General features: G+C 46.0%; 1 protein-coding gene across 1 annotated transcript in view; it reads left to right on the top strand.

Annotated features, from left to right (window-relative positions):
* The window catches only part of KCNH5 (potassium voltage-gated channel subfamily H member 5), a 178,340-nt gene that overhangs the window by 92,019 nt on the left and 63,218 nt on the right, over nt 1-23,103 (top strand). The window contains exon 8 of the mRNA XM_035116477.2: nt 19,991-20,190. Coding sequence (XP_034972368.2) covers nt 19,991-20,190 — 200 coding nt within the window. The remainder of the gene's footprint in view (nt 1-19,990; nt 20,191-23,103) is intronic.

Raw genomic sequence — 23,103 nt, 5'->3', positions numbered from 1 at the left:
AAATGGCTTCTCCATGCGAACCAGGAAATGACATCTTCAGACAATGGAATGACTCTAGTTATTTCTTGGGTGATGTGTCCGTTTGCCCCAACTTCCTCCCCAACATGGCCCCAGGCACTGGCAACCCATGCCACACCACTACCTATCGGGCATTTTGAAATCCTGGCTTGGATCCAGGATGGATTGGCCACAGACATTAGGTGTCCCAGAGGATTCTGGAATAACAGAGGACCTTCTGGGGCTAGGTGCCACTGCCTCAAGGGAAAGGAGCCTGGAAGAGGCAATGGAGCATGATTCTTGCATGCTTTCACCGCTTTCTGCTGTCGGCAGGGACTTCTCCCACTGGGAAATGGGAGATGGGCTCAGCATCTAGTCAGCAGGGAGCCTCCTTCTAGTATCTGGGCTTTGACAAGGGCCTGACAACACCTTTGACACCTGCAAGGGAGCTTTGTAGTCATAGAATAATAGAATCATAGAATCGTAGAGTTGGAAGAGACCACAAGGGCCATCCAGTCCAACCTCCTGCCGAGCAGGAAACACCATCAAAGCATTCTTGACATATGCCTGTCAAGCCTCTGCTTAAAGACCTCCAAAGAAGGAGACTCCACCACACTCCTTGGTAGAAAATTCCACTGCCAAACAGCTCTTACTGTCAACATTACTGTCTTAATGTTACACTGACGTGCTCTTCTGCTTCTTAAGGTTGCTTCCCAAATTTTTATGTTGTCGGATTGGTCCCCTGCTCCTCCTCCCAAGAGGAAAAAAACAAACCCTAGATGGTCACAAAATATAATCCAAAATTGCATGCTGGTTTAGCCAGGTTTGCAAATGCAACCCGAAATTTAGAATTAACAGTGGAAGATGTTTTCAGCTACTAACTGCCTTCACTCAGTTTGGGGACCTTCAGGGGTGGCCCATCTCTCAGTCCCACGACCTTCATGGGCAAACTTGGTAGCATCACGGAAGAGGGCCTTCTTGGTGGCAGCTGCTCCCAGACTCTAGAACTCCCTTCCTAGAGAAGTCAGACTGGCTCCCTCCTCTTTGTCCTTCTGCTGGCAGGTGAAGCCGTTTCTTGTTGCAACAGGCTTTGGGGAGTAGACTACTTTTAATGAAAGGGCTGGTGCTGTGCTGCCTTTTTGTAATTATCTGTATGTTTTTAATAGTTCTTAGATATATGGATGGATAGAGTGAGTTTTAATTCATTTTTTAATGATTGTTGCCCCCTATCTTTTTAGCTGTTCTTATTTTATCTGTATGCTGCCTTGAGCCCCAATTAGGGAAAAAGGTGGTATAACAACAACAACAACAACAACAACAACAACAACAACAACAACAACAACGTAAGGTTCTACACTTAGGCAGGAAGAACCAGATGCACAAATATAGGATGGGTAACACCTGGCTTGCTAGCAGTACATATGAAAAGGATCTAGGGGTCTTAGTGGACCCCAAGCTTAACGTGAGTCAATGGTGTGATGAAGCAGCAAAAAAAGCTAACACTATTCTAGGCTGCATCATTAGAAGCAGTGTCCAGATCAAGGGAAGTAATAGCCCCACTCTATTCTGCCTTAGTCAGACCACACTTGGAATACTGTGTCCAATTCTGGGCACTGCAATTTAAGAAGGATGTTGACAAGCTGGAACAGGTGCAGAGGAGGGCAACCAAGATGATGAAGGGTCTGGAAACCAAGCCTTATGAGAAGCGGTTGATGGAGCTGGTTATGTTTAGCCCGGAAAAGAGGAGACTGAGAGGAGATACAAAAGCCCTCTTCAAATATCTCAAGGGCTATCACATGGAGGAGGGAGCATGCTTGTTTTCTCCTGTTCTGGAGGGAAGGAATCGAACCAATGGCTTCAAGATGCAAGAAAGGAGATTCCAACTAAACATTCAAAAAAAGCTTTCTGGCAGTAAGAGCTGTTCAACAGCGGAAGGTGGTGGACTCTCCTTCTTTGGAGGTTTTTAAGCAGAGGTTGGGTGGCCACCTGTCATGGATGCTTTAGCTGAGATTCCTTCATTGCAGGGGGTTCGACTGAATGACCCTTGGGGTGTCTTCCAACTCTATAATTCAAAATAAAAAAAATCCTTCAGTTCATACCAAAATAAAAACTTAGTTGGTCTTTAAGGTGCTACTGAAGGAATTTTTTTATATTTTGTTTCGACTCAGACCAACACGGCTACCTAGCTGTATCTATAATTCAACAACAACAACAACAATAGATGGATCAATGGGCTGACTCGGTGCAATGAACCTTGATAAGTTCCTCCTCCCTCTGGTCACATTTTGTATGCTCAGAGAAGGCAGGTCAACAGGCACCGACAGTAAGACCGAGGAGCACCAGGGTCGGGTGGCTCCAGAGGTGGACATTAACACCCCCCTGCAGGAGTGTGGGTCCAGCAGTGCCTACTGCCGATGCCTGCCTGGAACCCACAGCAAGACTAAGTAACTGGCCAGCAACTTGTACCTGCATGATGTTGATGCCTGAGGCACCTCCATTGCCACTCCCTGATGGATGCAGATGAGATTTGGAGTCCCCGCCCTCTTGCCATGACCCTCATGCTGACAAACGAAGAGCATGCTGAGCGCAAATGGTCTGCTGTCTTAGCTTTACCTGGTGGCCTCGCAAGCCGAGGGCAGCCAGGTTTATGTAATCCCTGCCGAGACTTTTTACCTGCGCTCCCCAGCTCTCCTCACATGGAAAGGAATGTGCTTTAAAAGAGAGCCTATAAATATCTGCTCACTTATTTGTGAATCTGCACTCCCTGGAACTGGCTCCATGAGCATCAGCATATTGTTACCTGGGTTTTTTACGAGGAACAGCTGCCATATGTTTGCCCCGCTAGGCAATCCAAAGGAAAAGCCAATTACGGCGGCAGCGTTGCAGACATTAAATATGGAATACACGGCGAGAAGCCGAAAGAGACGTCCGCAGTTTTGTAATCACACAGTTTTGCCATCAGTTTTAACCGCCCCCCCCCTCATCTTTTTGATCCCTCTAAAACTCATCATAGCATTAATTAACTGCACTGACATCTGATGGTCGTCATTGTTTTGCTGCTACAGAACGATCTGTCCTCTGGTTTGACAAAGACGACTCATTAGAGGAAGTCGGAACAGAGTAGGAATGGGGGAGAAATTGCATTTCAAGGTGAATCTACCTGAATCACACTCTCCAAAATAATACGTGAACCAAAAACACAGCCGTCCTTTGACATTTTGCTCTTCTCTGAATTATGCGGTGCATTTCTCTAGCTGGGTAATGTGCGCAAAAATGCACATGCTAGGGTGAAGAGTGCATAAAAATGCATATAATGAAAATAGTGACACACACACACATGTATATTGGGGAAATTGTTTTGCACAAAAATGTGTTTATTGGGCAAGATTGCATAACAAAAATATTTGTTATCAGGAGAAATGTACACTAATATGCTGACTAATTGATGTGGAATCATAGAATCATAGAGTTGGAAGAGACCACAAGGGCCATCCAGTCCAACCCCCTGCCAAGCAGGAAACACCATCAAAGCATTCCTGACATATGCCTGTCAAGCCTCTGCTTAAAGACCTCCAAAGAAGGAGACTCCACCATACTCCTTGGTAGCAAATTCCACTGCTGAACAGCTCTTACTGTCAGGAAGTTCTTCCTAATGTTCAGGTGGAATCTTCTTTCTTGTAGTTTGAATCCATTGCTGCTCCATGTCCGCTTCTCTGGAAATGTGGAAATGTGGAGAACTCAAATGATGATTAGAAAAAATGAGAAACTGAGGGAAACCAAAATGGAACAGAAAGTGCAAACACACAAGAGGGAAAAGAGCAAATTTGCACCTGAGAAACCCAAATTTGAATCAACTGTGCAAATTGTATACTTCTATTAGGACTGAGCCCAAACACATCACAGGGTGGCTGATTTTCTTTTGCAAATGTTTTTGACAGAAAAGTTTATCCTTTTGCAAAAATAAAAAAATAAAATTGAATGCCCATTTACACTGACGTCTTTTGGTTTCAGTGATGTCATCATTAGCCAGATCTGATTGGGATGACATCCTATGCAATTGTCAAAAAGCATTGCTTTCCCCAACTGATCTCATTTACTCTCAGAGATGCCAAGATGTGGCAGGTAGTGGCACCTGCCCAGTGGAACGCCCTCCCACCAGATGTCAAAGGGGAAAAAAAACAACTACCAGACTTTTAGAAGACATCTGAAGGCAGCCCTGTTTGGGGAAGCTGTTAATATCTGAAGGACTATTATATTTTAATATTTTGTTGGAAGCCGACCAGAGTGGCTGGGGAAACCCAGCCAGATGGGCGGGGTATACATAAAAAAATATTATTTGTTGTTTAGTCGTGTCCGACTCTTCGTGACCCCATGGACCAGAGCACGCCAGGCATGGATCACTGCCTTGTCGTGGCGAAGGGGCTTGAATAACTCAGTGAAGCTATGAGCTATGCCATGCAGAGCTACCCAAGACGGACAGGTCATAGTGGAGAGTTTTGACTAAACGTGATCCACCTGGAGCAGGAACCGGCAAGCCACTCCAGTACCCCTGTCAAGAAAAGTCCATGGACAAATTATTATTATTATTATTATTATTATTATTATTATTATTATTATTATGTAGCCAAACCTGGCTATGTAGTGTTGTGCCATTATCCTTCTTGCCATGATGGACTGGGATCACTAATGTGACAAATCTGGGGGAGGGGAGAGAGAATAATCAAAACTTTGAACTGTTCCAACACGCCTTCCCCACCTCCCTCTCCTCCCAAGATCTTTAGAAACCCATCAGAAACCTCTTTGCAACTTTCACCAATTATGAAACCCTTGGGAAATGGCTTTTGTAGTCCACATTCCTGCAGATGGATTGATGGATGGATAGAAAGTTTGAACACGGCTGAAGCAATGCATCAATGCATGTTCCTATATCTCCTAGCTGTGCTTTAATAGGCAGACAGATTTGTTTTCCAGCGTGGGAGTTATGGATTCGGGAGCCTGCCTGAGGCAACTACCTTGTCACCCAATTTCCCACAAAATATGACAAGGGCTGTGTGTCCAAGTCTGAAAATTTGCTGGGAATAAATTAAAAGAGCAGCACAAATAGCCCATCCCAGCAAAAAAAACAAAGCTTCCTGGGCTCTCCTGAGCGGCACCGACGACAGCTGCCAGAATGACTCATGGAACTTTTTGATGGAAGCAGCTAATTTTGACCCCATTGGCTTTTGGGCCGCCCTACAAGAGTGACACTGTGTCCCCCTTTGCGCCTCATGCTTATTACCTGTGACATCCCTGGCACAGCAAGGAAGGTGAAAGAACAAACATGACATGGCTTTAATCCACAGATGTCAGTCACGGCTCAGTAGCGATACCAGAGTCAAGCACATTCTGCAGAAGCTGGTATATATATTCCCCCCCCCCCACTCTCCCAGGCTTTGGACAGAAAACCAAGTTGCTGGTTTCTCGTGACGTTAATGCTACCGGCTGCTTGGCAAATGCAATTTAGATCGGCGCTACCAGACAAAGTGAAGCAAATGTAACTGGCAAGGTGTGCGTTTGTGTGTAAATGGCAATTAGACAGCGGTTGGGATGATATTTAAAGAAGTGTGGAAATGATAGGGGAAGGGAAATGATTTTAAAACAAGTGTTTAAAACATTTAAAAAAGCGAGATTAAAACACATGTCAACGTTCTTCATAGAATCGTGGAATTGAAGAGTTGGAAAGGGCCCCAAGGCTCATCTAGGCCAACCCCCTGCATGAAAACTCTGCTCAGAAACCTCCAAGGAAGGAGAGACCACCACCTCCCGAGGGGGAGGCTGTTGAACACCTCTTACTGCCAGAAAGTTCTTCCTGATGTTGAGTTGCAATCTCCTTTCTTGAAACTTGAAGCCATTGGTTCGAGTCCTACCCAAAAAAGTTCTGAAAAATAGGTGATGTCAGACTAATCTGATCAACATAAGGCCCCTGCCTGATGTTGATAGCCAAAGTATAGGCCCATCCACAGTGAAAGATGGATTTCTTACAAATGTGGGGAAAGTATTGTGTAGCACTTGGAACAGATCAAAGAGGTCAAGGGGGCATATTGGGGTAAGGCCATCTCATGAGTAAATGATCCCAAGCTGTAAGGGCTTTGTTGTCAGGCTTCGGGGAATTAGCTTCCTCCCCTGTGGCAGTAAACAGAAGATCAAATGAAAGAAGTGTCTTACTGGTTAGAATCTTTAATAATCACAGTGAGAGAACAAATAACACATGGTGGTGTTTCCAATTAAGGGTTACTTCCCCGCCCATCCCTATTAATCCACGTCACACCTCCATCTTGTAACCTGAGCTTGTACCCTCTGCGTTTTCTGTTCTAACACTTTCTGAGCTCTCCGTGTCCTTGAAGAAGTGGGGTGAATGCTGTCCAGAGACTGTGAATCTGTTAATTTCCCTCCAGTGTTTCTTCTGCTAGCCTTTCCCCATCCAGCATTTCCCAGCTTCTGCCTTCTGAACTATGCCCCTCTGCAAACCACTGTTCCAAATCTATACTGTCCTCCTGCTCCTGGGAAGATTCAGGAGCAGGAGCAGGGGGAGGGGGTGGCTCCCACAGTTCCTCCTCTGTGCAGCCCTCCTCACCACGGTCCCTGACATTTATATACTAACAATAGCACCTTGAACTTGTCCTGGCAGTCTTGGCCCAGAACTTGGTTAGTCCCTGTTGTTCAAGCGAAATGAGACAGCATTCGCCAGCACGCTTGGTGGCACATAAAGAACATCGGCATCTATATCTACACCACATGAGTGCATGTGCAGGAGCCCCATGTGGTTGGGGCCGCATATGTGAGATTTCAAACTGGGTTACATGCCCTCCTCCCCTCCTTGCTTTGTACAGGGAGAGAGGAATCAAGGCCGAGGTGTTTCAGATCGGTTCATTATACCCTTCGCAAGCCTTTTAAGGCTAATCTAATATCGAGGAAGCCTTCGGGCAAAGGAAATAATTATGGAGATATGATGGCAGTGAGGTCAGCATCTGGGGGAGAAGACTGACAACGAAGCGTAGGGTTGTTTGAGTCATGGCTATGATGATTGTGATGCTGCCTGCATCGCACCATGTGTTATATACAAATTGGATAAGGAGGGGGAGGCGTGTAATGGAGACTCTTCATGCTCCGTAGGAAAAATCTAGCAGGCCGATCTGAAATTACAGCAAACGAGCCTGAATGAGGCAAGAGCTGAAAGGCAACAGCTCCACTGTGAGTTGATCGCCGAAAGCTTAGGGGTATCCACAAGGACCAAAAATGTGGTTCTCCACAGAAAGCCGACGTTCCATGAAATTTTGCATCATTTAATTGACTGTTGGGGAGTTCTTCCACCAGTGACATTCCTGCATTGCAGGGGGTTGGACTAGATGACCCCTTGGTTCCCTTCCAGCTCTAAGATTCTATTATTCTTTCCTTTCTTTTTATTCTGGTTGCATGCACATTTATGAAACAACCACCAGCAGCAGAGCTGGGATACCTGAGTAGCCTACACCGATGTGTGCACTGTTGCAGTTTTAAGGGGCTGAGTGTCCTATTTTATAGGTGACCATCCTCTTGCGGATAAGAGTCCTAAATATATGTAATGAAAGTGCCAGGTAAGCCTCATTGGAGAGAGCATTCCACAAATGGGGAGCCACTGCAGAATGACCGCTCCCCACATTAAACGGGGGGGGGGCAATTTTTGCGTGGTTGCGCGCAGCCCCCTGGACCACACAGCAGCTACCTGGTAGTTCGGATCTGGCACTACCTCTCCAGGCTGGATACCTGGGGTCTCCGCCTACCCCAGCCAATCGTCCAATCCCACCTGGGGAGGTGTTGCCAGGGGACAGGCCAGGTAAGGGGGTGGGACTTTCCAGCACTCACAATAGAATCTGAATCTTACCCGCAAGCAGCAGTTGGCTCCAGAGCTTCTCCCACCCTCCACACCCTAAGTGAAGTTTTCTTTGCAGGTTAACCCCTTTTCCCACAGGTACACAGGCGCTGCTACGTCAGGGTCGCTGTTGAATTTTCCTGCATTGGCAGGTTTTGCCTTTCCCGTAGCAATACGTCACAACTTTGGCAGTTTCAGGCCTTGGGCGGATTCCTTTTGGCTATATTCCTAATGGGTGGGTGTGAGGCAGTGACCTCACCCCCTTTACGGCATCAAGATCAGGGTTCCCCCGGTTAAAGGGGTCTTGGGGGCAAGCATTAACCATACACCGAATGGTTGCCATTGCTTTCCCCCTCCAGCAGCGGCAAACAGGGGCGGGCTCTCTCTGCTTGAACATATGTTCTCCAGAGCCAGCCCAACCAACCCCCATACAGTCTGGATAACCCTGAAGTCCCCCAGATCCCCCGGCTGGGGACTGGGGAAGGATAGCGCCCAATGCATTCAGGGCCAAGGTCTTCCTACACTTGAATCTTAATAAAGTTGTGGCCAATTTTAATCCCATAACACGTTGTCTGAGTCATTATTCCGCTCAGGGGTCGCTTGGGTTTTTTTGGGGGGGGGACTCCGCCTGTCCACGCAAAAGGCCTGTCCTTGTGCTGCCTGTCTCTGGACCTCACTGTGTACTATTCTGCTTGACCACACCTTAGGAAAGCATGTTGTGGAGCTGGGAAAGGTTCATAAAAGGATCTGCAAACCATGGGGCACTTCATGTCCTGCACCAACCAAACCATATTCTGCCTTCTGGTAGCTCCCCATTTGGGATTAGCCCTCTAACCAAATCCTTTGTTTTTGACCAGGCATCCCCAAACTGCGGCCCTCCAGATGTTTTGGCCTACAACTCCCATGATCCCTAGCTAACAGGACCAGTGGTCAGGGATGATGGGAATTGTAGTCCAAAACATCTGGAGGGCCGAAGTTTGGGGATGCCTGTTTTTGATCCTGCTCACACAGAAAGCCTGCCTGCACCATCTGCTATTGAAAATAATGCACACAAACGCAATCTGATTTTGGTCCTAATTTGGTGCTTTGGGGGGGATCTCAGACCTGGCTCTGCCCCCTCCCAAAAATGGGGGGGGGCTTGCAAATTCACGTGGTTAAAGGGGGAGGGAGAAGAGTTTAAATATATGATCAGGAGGGAAGGAGAGAGGCATGTCTGCTCCTCCCCCTCTGGTGTTTTTAAACATGTGTTTATTTTTCTTTGTGTGTGTGTTGTGTATGATTAATTTCTGTTCAAGTTAATAACAATAAAGTTTACAGGGAAAGTAAAGAGCACAGTTTTAAAGTGGTTAATGTTCATCATAAAGTAAACTCCATAAAAAGGCAAACATTGAACAAACTGTTTTCACTGATAATGCTATTTCGCTCACCATAGAGAAGTGACTAGTGGGGAGGAACAGGGTTCTGTCTTGGGCCCAGTCTTATTCAACATCTTTATCAATGACTTGGATGAAGGGCTTGAAGGCATCCTGAGCAAGTTTGCAGATGACACCAAATTGGGAGGGGTGGCTAATACCCCAGAGGACAGGATCACAATTCAAAATGACCTTAACAGATTAGACAACTGGGCCAAAGCAAACAAGATGAATTTTAACAGGGAGAAATGCAAAGTACTACACTTGTGGCAGTGCGGCGCCGGTGCCTGAGGGGTGGCCCACCAAGAGGTGCACTATAAGCAGAATCAGGGAGACTCCTGCCTAGAGTGGCAGCAGGCGCATGGTGCCACTCTAGGCAGGAGTCTCGCTGATTCTGCTTCATGGGCAAGAAGAGGAGAGAAAGCTCAATGGCCACACGCTGCTCCCAGACACCATTCGGCGCCCCTTCCGCGCCCCTGGTGGCCAGGCACCCTGGCGCCTTGTGCCACCCAGCCCGGGCCTTAGAGATGGCCCTGAGGTCTCCTTTAAAAACGAAAGCTTGTTAAAGATATCAATTAGCTACAGCAGCACAACATCCAACCAGGTCTGGAATCACTATAGAATCATAGAATTGTTGAGTTGGAATGGACCCCAAGAGTCATCCAGTCCAACCCCCCGCAATGCAGAAATCTCAGCTAATGCATCCATGACAGATGGTCATCTAACCTCTGTTTAAAGGAAAGTCCACCACCTGGTGAGGAAGACCATTCCACTGTCAAAAAAACTCTTACTGTCAGAAAATTTTCTTGGTGTTTAGTTGGAATCTCCTTTCTTGTAACTTTAAGCCATTGGTTCAACTCCAAAGCAGGGGAAAACCAGCTTGTTTCCTCTTCCAGTTGACAGCCCTTCAAATATTCGAAGATTATTTATTTATTTATACGCCGCCCATCTGGCTGGGTTCCCTCGGCCACTCTGGGCGGCTTCCAACAGAATATTAAAAACACAACACAACATTAAACATTAAAAACTTCCCTAAACAGGGCTTCCTTCAGATGCCTTTTAAAAGTAAGATAGTTGCTTATTGCCTTGACATCTTCTGGGAGGGCGTTCCACAGGGTGGACACCACCACCGAGAAGGCCCTCTGCCAGGTTCCCTGTAACCTCACTTCTCACAGGGAGGAAACCGCCAGAAGGCCCTCGGAGCTGGACCTCAGTGTCCGGGCTGAACGATGGGGGTGTAGACGCTCCTTCAGGTATACAGGACTGGGGATGTTTAGGGCTTTAAAGGTCAGCAACAACACTTGGTGTTGATATGGCCATCATATCTCCTCTCGGTCTCTTTTCCAGGTTAAACATACCCAGCTCCTTCAACCGTTCCTCATAAGGCTTGGTTCCTCATAAGGTTTTCAGATCCTTGATGGGAAATGCTTGGGGGCACAAAAATGGAGGACCAAGGTGGGTCACCTGGGTGGGGGGAATGAGAAATGTCCCTATTTTCATCTGAGGAACATCTCCTGGAGAGATTCTGAGCTTCAGTTCCATCTGCTGTTTCACCTTAAATTGCTCTCACCTCCCTTAATAGGAATCCAGGAAGCACTGCATGCTAATGCATTGTAAACGTTGCAATATGCTTCCCATTTAGGACACTATGTGCCAATATTAAGAAAGATCTTCAATTCTGCTTGGAAAAGTATAGGAAGTCAATGCTCTATTCTTTTCCTCTTTTCTGTTTGGTTAGGTGTGTGTGTCTTGGGCCAATCCCAGTTTTTAGCGCTGCTAGGAAGCACCGTTGAGAGCATTTAGTTCTTATGTATAAATCTCCATTAAAAAACACCTCCGTCAAAACACGTTGCCCATTAGAGGATATTATTAACCTGGTGCTATTTTGCTTATTTTTAATAGAGGCAATTTGGAGCATAAATTGTGGAGTTTCCAGAGCGTAAAGTCGGGGAGTTCTTTGAGTGTTATGATGATATGCTTGCTATTGAAAGCTATTTAGCTTAACTCTGCTAAGTATTCCATGCATACTTTCAACCTCAGAAAGACTCAGCTCATTATTTTATTCAGAAGAGTTGACGAATGCAATGCAGCAGCACGCATCTTAGGAGAAAGCGACAATAACAACCTAATGGCAATTTCCTGATTAATTTGGGGTAAGGAGGCACGTTGGAGAAAACAAAGTGATTTCTCACAACTTCCACAAACTGGGGGGGGGGGTTTCCTAATGAGTCTAATTGCATTATGGGTGAGATCCACTTGTGCCCACACCCCAGCAGAACTGATGTCTACTTGTGCCACAGAACCTCCCCTTCCTCTCTCCCCTGGGGACACGCCAAATCTTCTCCAGAAGGCTGCTCTACCCTTCGAAGCACAGATGGCAGGGCCGGCTCACCCATGAGGCAAAATGAGGCAGCTGCCTCGGGTGCTGAAATCCCACGGGGCGGGACTGCCAGAGAAGCGAGGAAAAGCAGCGCCTGCCAATGAGCTCTTGTGAGATCTCCATATATGTGGGCAGCCGCAGGTGGAAGGCATCTTGTACTATTCACTATATTGCTCACTATACATTGGACCCAGGAGGTGATTTCTGACCTTACCATCTATACAGGAAAGATGTCTCTCCCCAGCAGAGAAGGTCTTAGCGATGTAAATGCTTCAGTGACTCATAAAGTAAGATTACCAGATTTTTTTCAATGAATCCAGGGACACTTTTCAACTTCAGTGGATTTTGTGAGGGGACTGATTTGTAAATCCGGGGACTGTCCCTGGGAAACGGGGGCGTCTGGTAACGTTATCATAAAATCACCGTTTTTGTTTTGCCAGCCAAAATGATCAGAAAGGGAGAAACAGAGATCTAAATAGAGATCTTCTTCTTCTTCTTCTTCTTCTTCTTCTTCTTCTTCTTCTTCTTCTTCTTCTTCTTCTTCTTCTTCTTCTTCTTCTTCTTCTTCTTCTTCTCCTTCTTCTTCTCACTCGTAGCCGAGTAAGATTGTCTTCCATGAACAAGGTCTTAGCAGTGAGTCGAGTAAGTGTCTGTGGATTCTGGATCCAATTCTGGATCCGCACGTCCTTCCACAGTGGGGACATTGGTTTCTGGGTGGGAGTTGATCACGGTGAGTTTGCCAAAGCGTGCCTTCCTCTTCTTAGCACTCTAAGATAGAGACCAATACTTGCGGCGCTACATCCCTTTTGCTTGTGTTTATTTTTGATTCAGATTTGTCATGGCCAGTGGCTGGTACAAAAACGTTATTTGGATTGGCCTCAAACAGTGGAATGGGATGGGCTCCCCCTGAAAGTTGGGGGGGCTCAGGGGTCTACAGGGAGGTTGGGAGAGAAGAAGCTTTATTGAATGAGCAGACAGTTGCTCATGTGACAGATCACTCTAGTATTTATTTATTTATTTGTTACCTACTGCAAGGGCCTAGGTAATTTCTCTCAGCAAGCTGTCTTCATCTTGGAAGCATTCTGTGTTTGGGGAAGTTTGTCCAGAGCTCTGTAAGGAGAAGGAATCATTGATGTGTTTCCAAAAGCTCATGCAACAAGGGAAGGGGAGTCTTCCCATTGCATTGCACATTGCCGCATGTATGGCTGTCTTCCTGCTGGACAGAAGTCGTGGTGTGTCTTCAGTGTGGTGAGATCCTGGCTCTTAGGTGATAGGCTTGTTCCCTTGAGGCTAAAGTGGCTGACCAGGAGAAACGGAGGAAGGCAAAGAACTTGGTGAAGGAAACCTCTGGGGAGATGATAGCTGTGTGTCCTGCTCCCAGGTTGGCACTCCCCTGATGCCATGGAAAAGGTGGGCCTTGGGAAATTGCAGTGTCACTCTGAGGGAGAGGGAAATTACCCCTTAGACCAGTGGTTCCCAAACGTTTTGGGGCCATAAACTGACCCCCAGTTCCCCCTGCCCTGCCCTATAAAAAACAATGATCAAGAACAGCTGTTTGCGTGACCCACAAGATAGTGTCGTTGTTGTTGGGATCTGTCCATCTCAAGAGACAATGGAAGATGTTGTTGTTGTTTAGTCGTTTAGTCGTGTCCGACTCTTCGTGACCCCATGGACCAGAGCACGCCAGGCACTCCTGTCTTGCACTGCCTCCCGCAGTTTGGTCAAACTCATGTTCGTAGCTTCGAGAACACTGTCCAACCATCTCGTCCTCTGTCGTCCCCTTCTCCTAGTGCCCTCAATCTTTCCCAACATCAGGGTCTTTTCCAAGGATTCTTCTCTTCTCATGAGGTGGCCAAAGTATTGGAGCCTCAGCTTCACGATCTGTCCTTCCAGTGAGCACTCAGGGCTGATTTCCTTCAGAATGGATAGGTTTGATCTTCTTGCAGTCCATGGGACTCTCAAGAGTCTCCTCCAGCACCATAATTCAAAAGCATCAATTCTTTGGCGATCAGCCTTCTTTATGGTCCAGCTCTCACTTCCATACATCACTACTGGGAAAACCATAGCTTTAACTATACGGACCTTAAAGCTATGGTTTTCCCAGTAGTGATGTATGGAAGATAACAACATTCAAAAAAGTTGCAATTAATTGCAGATCTGTTCAAAATCCAAATTAAATTGTTTAGTTCAATTAAAATATTTAGTTTAATTAAAGTCTGATAGTCACTTACACCTCCAGCAACCCCTGCTGCCCACTTACCTCTTAGATCTCCCCAAGACTGTTATCGCCCACTTTAGGAAACCACAGTCTTAGAAGGATAATAGGCAGGATGGTCAAAGGCCAGGGGTGATGGGAGTTGTAGTCCAATATCTGGAGGGCGCAGGTTCCCCATCCCTGCTTCAAGAGGACCACAGTTCTCTCCCCCCCACCACCCCTAAACTACAGAGGAAACATAGTTTCCTGCACATGTTGTTCTTCTTTTCCTTCCTGAAAGGCCCATTTAGAACTTCTAGGAAATGCTGAAACAGCAATGAATCAGTTACAGTATTTTCTTTTTAAATAGCCAGGGATGCTCTGCCTGCTTTGTTTGGTAATTGACAAAACCGCCTCCACGGGGTTTTATTGTTGGGTCCCTGCCCAACAGGACGAAAGCGCTGACGGCAGCAGGTGTAGCCAGGGGGATGCACACGAACACAGCTTTATGGCGCTGGAAGCATCCTTCCAGACTGTTCCGTGCCGAGAGCAAAATCAAGAGTAGAATTTTTCTTTCCTTGATATTGTTGGGATGTGAATAGATGCTAGGAAAGGATACGTTTATTAGGCATTATCCTTCCTCACATCCGTGAGTTCAGCAGAGTGCTGTCCCTTTGCAGCTTAAAGGGAAGCTTAGCTAGGCTAGTTTTAACCTTTACGTAGTCCAGGATGCTTTAAGGCAGACTGGATTTCCCTTGGCTTTCCCTCCTTTCTCCCCTTAAAACAATAATCACACAAGCAGTCTTTTGCAAAAGGTAAAAATAACACTCAGTCACTCAGAATACTTGGTGAAGAGTAACTGATATCAGGCAAGCTTAAATTATGCTAATTTTTATTGGTTGGTAAAACAGGGTTTGAACTCGGAAAGTATGAAGGAGCTGGCTGAAATCTCTGGAGACACCGATTCCAAGGAAAGGGGGTAGATTTAGTTTTGAGAGTGGGAATAAAAAGGGGGTAAAAGATTTTGAAAATTAGTCTGAATATTTTTGGGTAAAAGGGTAGAGAATATTGGGTAATTAAGGTAAAGAGAAGCATGAAGGGTTAATGGTTAAAAAGAAGTTATAATCTAGAAGAAAGAATGTAATTTTAGAGTTGGAAACTGCAATAATTAGTGAATTATAAAGAACTCAAGGAAGGGGAATGAGGAAGTCTGAAATGTTTAGATTTGAAATTGAAAAAATATAATTATGTCTTTTTTATTATTTTTATGGGTTTTTTCTTTTCATTTTTTCTTCACCCTTTTATATAAACTGATTAAGAATTATATATAAATAAGAGAGCTAAGATGTATCTTTATGATGTTTAGTTAAGATTCTAGAAATGCTATGAGTTAACTATAAAAGAATCGTAAGGGAGATAAGTGAAGAACAATGAAGAAATAAGATGTGATGATATTGTTCTAGATCTCTGTATTTGCTTTTTCTTAAAGTTTTTGTCTTTTTTTTCTTTTGTCGCTCCCCCCCCCTCGTTTTCTCTTTTTTTGTGTAAAATCCAATAAAACTTATTTAAAAACTAAGAACGGAATCCGAATGGTGGAAGGGCACTGGCGGCGGGAGGCCTCATTAGGGAAAGCGCGCCTCGGTTTAAGAACAGTTTTGGTTTAAGAACGGACTTTGTTCTGGAAGTTCGTAAACCGAGGTACCACTGTACTTAAGTCTAGCTAAAAATGTAGCAGATGTTGTCACATATCTGGCAGAGCAGGGAGAGGAAGGGAGGAAGTGCCGAGTGGGGATGACTCTAGCAAGTTTACAGGAAAACTCTGTGAAAAGCTCCTATCATGTTCCTGTCCAGCAAAACATGGATTGTTGGTTTGTCTGCAATTTAAGGAACCCACAGACATTCCATGCTGCTCCCTAATGAAGCCCAATTCATGCTGCCAGACATCAGCTCTGGCCAAGTGATGACTTCAGCGAGCGTCGCAACCGGCGAGACTGCATAGCCACCTGCATAATGGGGCCAGGGTTATTAGCCATGGTACAGTCATACCTTGGTTCTCGAACAGAATCCATTCTGGAAGCCCGTTCGACTTCCAAAAACATTCGAAAACCAAGGCGCTGTAATATGGATGATTAGCTTCCCAGATTTACCAGACGAAAACAATTCAGGCAGTTTCTATATCATAAACATATTTATTAGATTTGTCAGACAAATGCAATAAATGATGCAGTGGGAATAACCGTTTTCTCATTCTGCACACCCCCTGTACATGCGCAGAGTGCTTATATAGAGAATAAATTAACCAATCAGAACGTCTGCCTATTACATACAAAGCTGTTTGTATAACTCCACTAGGTGGTGTTATGGACCTGGGACCTTTCATACCCGTGTCTATATTCCTGGAATTTTGCAGGCACAGTTGTGGTTGCGCCCTACTTAGAACTTGTGGTTTTGTGGCCGGCTACATCCTCTGTCGTCAGATGGAATAGAACATAAGCTAGTTTCCTCTTGAAGCTTTGTGGTTACAGAGAAAGGTACAAACAGAGATTCTTGCCTGTGTGCAAAGTGCTGTCTGGTTTACTTTCTATCAGAGACAGGAAGATTTTTGAATACATAAACATGGATTCCCTTTGGTCAATGGTCAAGGGACCTGCCACACTTGTCCAGAGGCTATCCCTTCAGCGCAGCTTCCGATTGGCTGCAGGAGCTTCCTGCGCTCAATCAGAAGTCGCATCAATATGTTTGGCTTCCAAAAATCGTCCACAAACCGAAACACTCACTTCTGGGTTTGCGGCATTCGGGAGCCAAAATGTTCGAGTCGCAAGGCGTTCGCGATCCAAGGAACGGCTGTATCTGAACTGAAACTCCATTGACACGGTAAAGGGAAGGGCTCTTGGTTTTCATGTTCTCCTTGCGGGCTTCCTTGAGGAATGGCTGGCATCAGGAATCTGCCAACGATGGCCTCAGGGGTCAGAAGAGCCCATAGCCACTTGTGCTGCTCCACCAAGGCTCCTTCCCAGTGTTGTTGCAGCTGCTACAGCTGTGGATGCTGATAAATTTGGGTGAAAAGAACTTGGGGGCATGGGGGAAGGGATGTGGCTCAGAGCCACAGCATCTGCTCTGCATACAGAAGGTCCCAGGTTCAATCCCAGGCTTATCCAGGTAAGACTGGGAATACCCCCTTGCTTGCAGCCCCCAAAGAGCTGCTGCCAGTCAGAGTAGACAACATCAAGGTTGATGGACCTTAATTCAGACTTGCCATAAAACAGAGTCCGATGTTTTGATGTCCCTATAAAACTGGACTCGACGAAAAATGAAATACAAATCAAATAAATGTTGTGTGGCATCTTCGCCTTTGCACCCTTGGGAGCGAGTCCTGGTTATTTCATTGGGATGCCTGCAGGTCTCAGGGCCAGGATTGTGGTGGATTTTCTGCTGTGACTTGAAAATTACAGTACATCCCAGGTCTGCAGAAATCTGATCAACGCCGGGAGATGGAAAAATAGGGCAGCTTTTATAACAGGCAGGCAGCATGTTAAATAAACAGAGTTTAACACACGTCGCTATGTTCCAGCCAGAGTGCCCACTTTCAAACAAAGCTAATTCAAAAATAGCACAGTTTACATATATATATGCATGCTCCCTCATAACCCCCCCCCACACACCCTTTGAGGGAAAATAATGTTCCACCATCATATTGTTCAGCCCTAAACATTTTCCATTCATTTCAGTGACATTTGCTTGAATCTTCCAACAATTCCAGTGGAATTACAGCTGCAGGTTTTAGAAATGACTGAAAGTCTTTGCATGGTGGTTCCCAATACGTCTCAGGAGTCAGGTGTATCTGTAATGGCTCAGAGGATTCAACCTTTCACGTGCTTTGAGAAGCACCAGTTTTTTCACTACACGTTGATACATGTTGCCTTTCGCTTCTGAGGGGGAATAGGTCATCTGGTTGCTGTTTTTTATGCTTTTATTAAAATATTTTGCAATTCAGCAACTTCTCTTTCCAGTCTATTTCTGAAATTCTTTTGTAATAAGACAGGTACTTTGAGATCTTGTATAGAATGTCCTGGGAGACTGAAGTGTTCTCCTACTGGTTTCTCTGTCTTGTGATTCCTGATGTCAGATTTATGTCCATTTATCCTTTGGCGTAGGGTTTGGTACATTCAGTGTCTCTGTTTTCAAATCACAGAGTCCTTCATGCAGGTCAGCTACATTCAGTTTGAGACATTTTTGGTATGGGTAGCATGGGGTTGGTGGGGGGGAGATAATTGGGGAGACAAAAGGGAGGAAATAGGCATGGGGGCGGACAATAAACTTCCATTCTTTTTTGTAATATATGAGCGGAGCGTTTGTGTTAGCGTCGCATGGGTCAGTATCTTGCTGGTGGAGGGCAAGAGATCATCATCATCATCATCATTTTATTTGTATGCTGCCTTTCCATAGTTAAAACAATGCTCAAGGCGGCTTACAACATGACAAGATTTACATAATTACCAACATAACAAAAGTCATAAACAATAAATAAAACACATCAAAAGGTACACAACCAAATGGAAAACAATTTCCACATAAATCGTGAAATCTAAAACTAAGAATACAACATTAATATCAATTACAATTTAAAATGACATAGATAAAAAATAAAAACAATTTTAAAAAGGGGCCCTCTCTGTCGAGCAGCAGCAGCAGCAGTCCTTTATGGAGCCTGTTAGCCCCCGCCCCAAGCCAGGTGGAGAGAGGCAGGGCAGGGCCCCTCAGGCTCCCAGCAGGCAGATCAGAGGGCCCCGGGGCATGGTTGGTTGCAGTGTGCTTTGTTTGTGAAATGTACTCGGAGTCGAGAGTGAATTTCATGCTCTTTATTCAGCTCATAGTCATCAAGGAGAAGAGGAGAAGAAGAATGGCTCTTTTCCCAAAACCATCTGCTTATATACATTATTTACACAATGGGCCTTGCGTGATTGGCTACTTCAGGGCTACACCTGTGGGCCAATTATATTGTGGATTGACTTCTGCCTGCAGCCTGATTGGCTGCTCCTACAGGCCAATCAGGTTGCGGATTCACTTCCACCTGGAGTTGGATTGGGTAGCTCCCGCTGATTCTGAATCCTATTGTTCTAGGATTCAGCTCAGTACATAACAGTTTGCATGCGTGATTTGGGGAGGGGAGGCTGCTGTGATGTTAAGTTAGCCCAATTGAACTCCAGCGTGCCTAACAACCTCAGTAAAAAAATTAGAATTTAGGTGCCTACACACCTCTTTCCCTCTCCTCCCCTTTGCCAGGTGGTTTCATGGTGATGGCAATCCTAAGAACATAAGAGGATCCCTGCTGGACATAGCTGCCAAGTACCCCGTATTTCCCGGGAAACCCCCGTTTTTCCTTACCGTTTCCCAGTGGTCTCCCGTTTCAGCTCCTCTCCCTTATTTTGGCTCCTGTCGGCGGCCATTTATCTGGTGTCGCTTTGTCCATCGATGGGCACCGAAAATGGCCAGTGCCGGCACCAGAAGTTGCGTCTATGCATTTCCGGACATGTGTAGACGCAACGTCCGGCGCCAGCCATTTTCGGTGCCCATATATGGGCAAAGCGATACCGGAAGTTGTGTCTACACAACTTCGGTGTCGCGCAGCTGCTGATCCCGGATTTCTCCGCAAGAGACTTGGCAGGAATGCTGCTGGATCAGACCAATGGCTCATCTGGTCCAGCCTCCTGTTCTCACAGAGGCCAGATGGACACCTTCCTTCAAACAGGATTTGAGCTCCAGAGCACTCTACCCCACTTTGGGTTGCAGCAACTGGTATTCAGAAGCATCTTTGCCTCTGACCATGGAGGCAGAACATAGTCACATTGGCCATCACAATCACAGTGTTTTTCCTTTTAATTTTTGTTGACAGTGTGGGGCATACTGTAAAGCGAAGGCCCACATGGTCATACCTGCCAACCATGTTTCCAAAAGTCCTGCATAGTTCCAGAGGCACAGCTCTCTGGGAGGCCAAGATGGCGGGCGTGACTGGCATAAATGGAGATTTGCTACACAGTGAAACAAGGAGCACGGCTTGGGCATGTTATGTGAACGCCAGCCGTTTAGCGTTTCTAATTCTGCTTCTTGCTCTTTTCCAGCTCTCCTTTATGCAACTATTTTCGGAAACGTCACCACAATTTTCCAACAGATGTACGCCAACACCAACCGCTACCATGAGATGCTGAACAATGTGAGAGACTTCTTAAAGTTGTACCAAGTCCCCAAAGGCCTTAGCGAACGAGTCATGGATTATATCGTCTCCACGTGGTCAATGTCCAAAGGGATCGACACAGAGAAGGTACAGTGTGTGTGTGTGTGTGTGTGTGTGTGTGTGTGTGAGTATGAGTGTGAAACCCCAGTGGCTGGTCGAGTTAAGTCAATGTGCATTTTCAGAGCGGAAGGAGAGGTGTAACTATTCAGAATCCCATTCTTATTCATTAAATTATGTTACTATGATGCATACTTGGGTTTTTTTTAAGGGTAGAATGGTCTGTGTTCTGTACATCCATGATAGCAATTGGCATTAAGATCAGCAGGCAACAGCCTGAGTTCCGGATCCTTCCTTCCTTCCTTCCTTCCTTCCTTCCTTCCTTCCTTCCTTCCTTCCTTCCTTCCTTCCTTCCTTCCTTCCTTCCTTCCTGGAATTTGCTACCAATTAGTGTGGTGGAGTCTCCTTCTTTGGAGGTCTTTAAGCAGAGGCTTGACAGGCATATGTCAAGAATGCTTTGATGGTGTTTCCTGCTTGACAGGGGGTTGGACTGGATGGCCCTTGTGGTCTCTTCCAACTCTATGATTCTATGATCCCTTCCTCCCTCCCTCCCTCCCGTTTTTTAATCAACTTTCCAGTTCTTAAGACTGAGAAGGTAAGCTTCAAAAGTATATGGGTAATGTTGAGTAAAATCACAGTAGGATTTTCTCAAAAAAATTCCAGCAACTGGTCATGCAAAAGGGCTTCATATTTCCCTACTCCCTCCTTGACTGGCAAAAGCAGACTTATGGAAGATAAGCAAAGATATGCAAACCGCTTTAGTGCATAATTGACTGGTACAGGTCGCAGCACCAATCAGCTGATGGGCAGAGCAAACACACTTCAAAGGGACTCTCCCTCAGTGTTCACCAGCTGATCGGTGCTGAGAGCGAGCCCATTGGCTGCACTAGGGAGTTCCCATGTGATACAGGAAGTGTCACATACAACATCAGGTATTAAGCAAGAGGGTGTGGTTTGGGGAAAACTGGTGTCATGGGTCCTATTAGGACTCCACTTAGCCCAATTACACTAGTGGTTGGAGGTCCCCCACCATTGGGCTAATGAATAAACGTGAAAGTCAGACTGATTTTTTTTACAAATGGGTACAAAATTCATTTAATGAAAATAAACGGAGCACTAAAGCAAAAGAGAGAGAAAAAGATATTGCATTCCTTAGTTTATTGAACTTCTCAGGTACTGTCTGCTTCTGCAAAAATTGTTACTGCATAGCAGAAGTTGGTTCAGAACTCACTATACTGATGCTTTAAAAGAACAACCTCTCTTTAATATCCTGAATCCTTTTTCCTTTATCAAATTACTTTGCAAATTTTTTCCTTTAGTGCCTCTGCTTTGCTCCTGGTGGATATTAAGCCCTGCTTCTAGTTGTTGTTTCTTCCTCCTTTGAAATATTGGATTTCAGATATATATTCTCTGTGGCCTTTCTAAATATTGCCTTTTACTCCATGATGCTTAAACAAATATATCAGCGTATTTATCTTTTCTCAACCGTTGGATAAGGTCGATAACTGCAGTGCAATATGTAGCAGGATTTTTCTTCTGCAAGTCTAGGGACCATGGGCCATTGGTAGCCAATGAAATGCCCACCAAATGCTGATGGACTACGACTCGCATCCCTTCCTGACCACTGGCCCTACTGGCTGGGGCTGGTGGGAGTTGTAGTCCCCTGCATCTGAAGAACATTGTGTTGGTTAGCCCTGCCATAAGCTCTGCCGCATCTGCAGTCAGTGGATGTCTCAAACAAGAAACTCATCTCGATCTGTGCAGTGGGATTTATTATATTATTATATAGCATTCTTTACCCCAGCCTCACCTGGTACATTGCAGGCAGTAATGTCTTCCCTTATGAGAAGTTTAATTCCCTCCTTTACAAACCAAATAAGAAAAGGAGTAGGGAATAATTGTATATCCCTGGGGGGGGGGCAGAAGGGGGGGAGATGCTATATTTAAACCTTTGCAGCAAGGTTCCTATGGCGACAGAAAATGATAATCGTACGGGAATGTGAGGGTTTAAAAATAACGGCTGGCCAATACGTCACGGAGAAAGTGTGTCTTCTTAAAATAGCACCTGGCTGTACGTGTGTCCAGAGGCAAGAGAGTCGGCGTGTGAATTTTCGGTTTAGACTGGGTAGACCTGCATTTGGCTTACCACCTGAGCCAAATGAGATGCAGCCTTGTAGATGCCCGAAGAGAGCTCTGATCTGTTTAAACCTGTGCAAATAGCAGGGCAAAATCCCTGCGACACCAGTTGAGGATACCAGGTGTGCTGTGTGCTGCAGGCTTGGCTCTTAGTCATTGGTCACAATACAGTAGCGGCCGGATTCCCAGAGACTGGTATCCAGAGGTAAACTGCCTACAGCAGTGTAGGCACCACACAGGCGCCAGGTTCTCTGCATAACAGGATACCTGGGTTTTCTTTGCATGGCTGCCAATTGTGGGGGTCTGTGGGGGTCTGGGTGAGATGCAAAGAGTGAACATTTGGCAAGGCATAGGCGCACCCACCACGGGGCAGGGGGGGCAGCTGCCCCCCTCTAGAAGCCGGCCCGGACCTCTCCGCTGCACACAGGAGAGCCCGGTGAGTGATGACGAGCGGCTCTCTCTCCGAGGCGGAGCAGTAGCGCAACTTGCAGTCAGCCACGAGAGGAGGGGCCGGGGAAAAGAGTGTGAGGCAGTGCGGAGGCTCCACCAATCAGGCTCAGCTTTGCCTGACGAGCGCCGCCAGTGTGCTATAAGAAGACGCGGCAAGCGGGCCGAGGGATGTTGTTGTTTTTGTGTGTTTGGAGAAAGAGGAGAAAGGGAGTGAAAGAGGAGAGCCGGCGGCTGGCTGGCTTGCTTGCTGGGGCCGGCAGGAGCGGGAAATGTGGTCCCGGGTCCTGGGAGTGGGTTTGCCTTTCTAGCCATGGGGAGGGGACGCAAGACAGGTCCCTCTCTAGACCCGCTCCCCTT

Source organism: Zootoca vivipara, chromosome 1 (assembly GCF_963506605.1).
Source record: "Zootoca vivipara chromosome 1, rZooViv1.1, whole genome shotgun sequence".
Taxonomy (NCBI): domain Eukaryota; kingdom Metazoa; phylum Chordata; class Lepidosauria; order Squamata; family Lacertidae; genus Zootoca; species Zootoca vivipara.
This window is presented reverse-complemented; position numbering and strand designations above follow the sequence as displayed.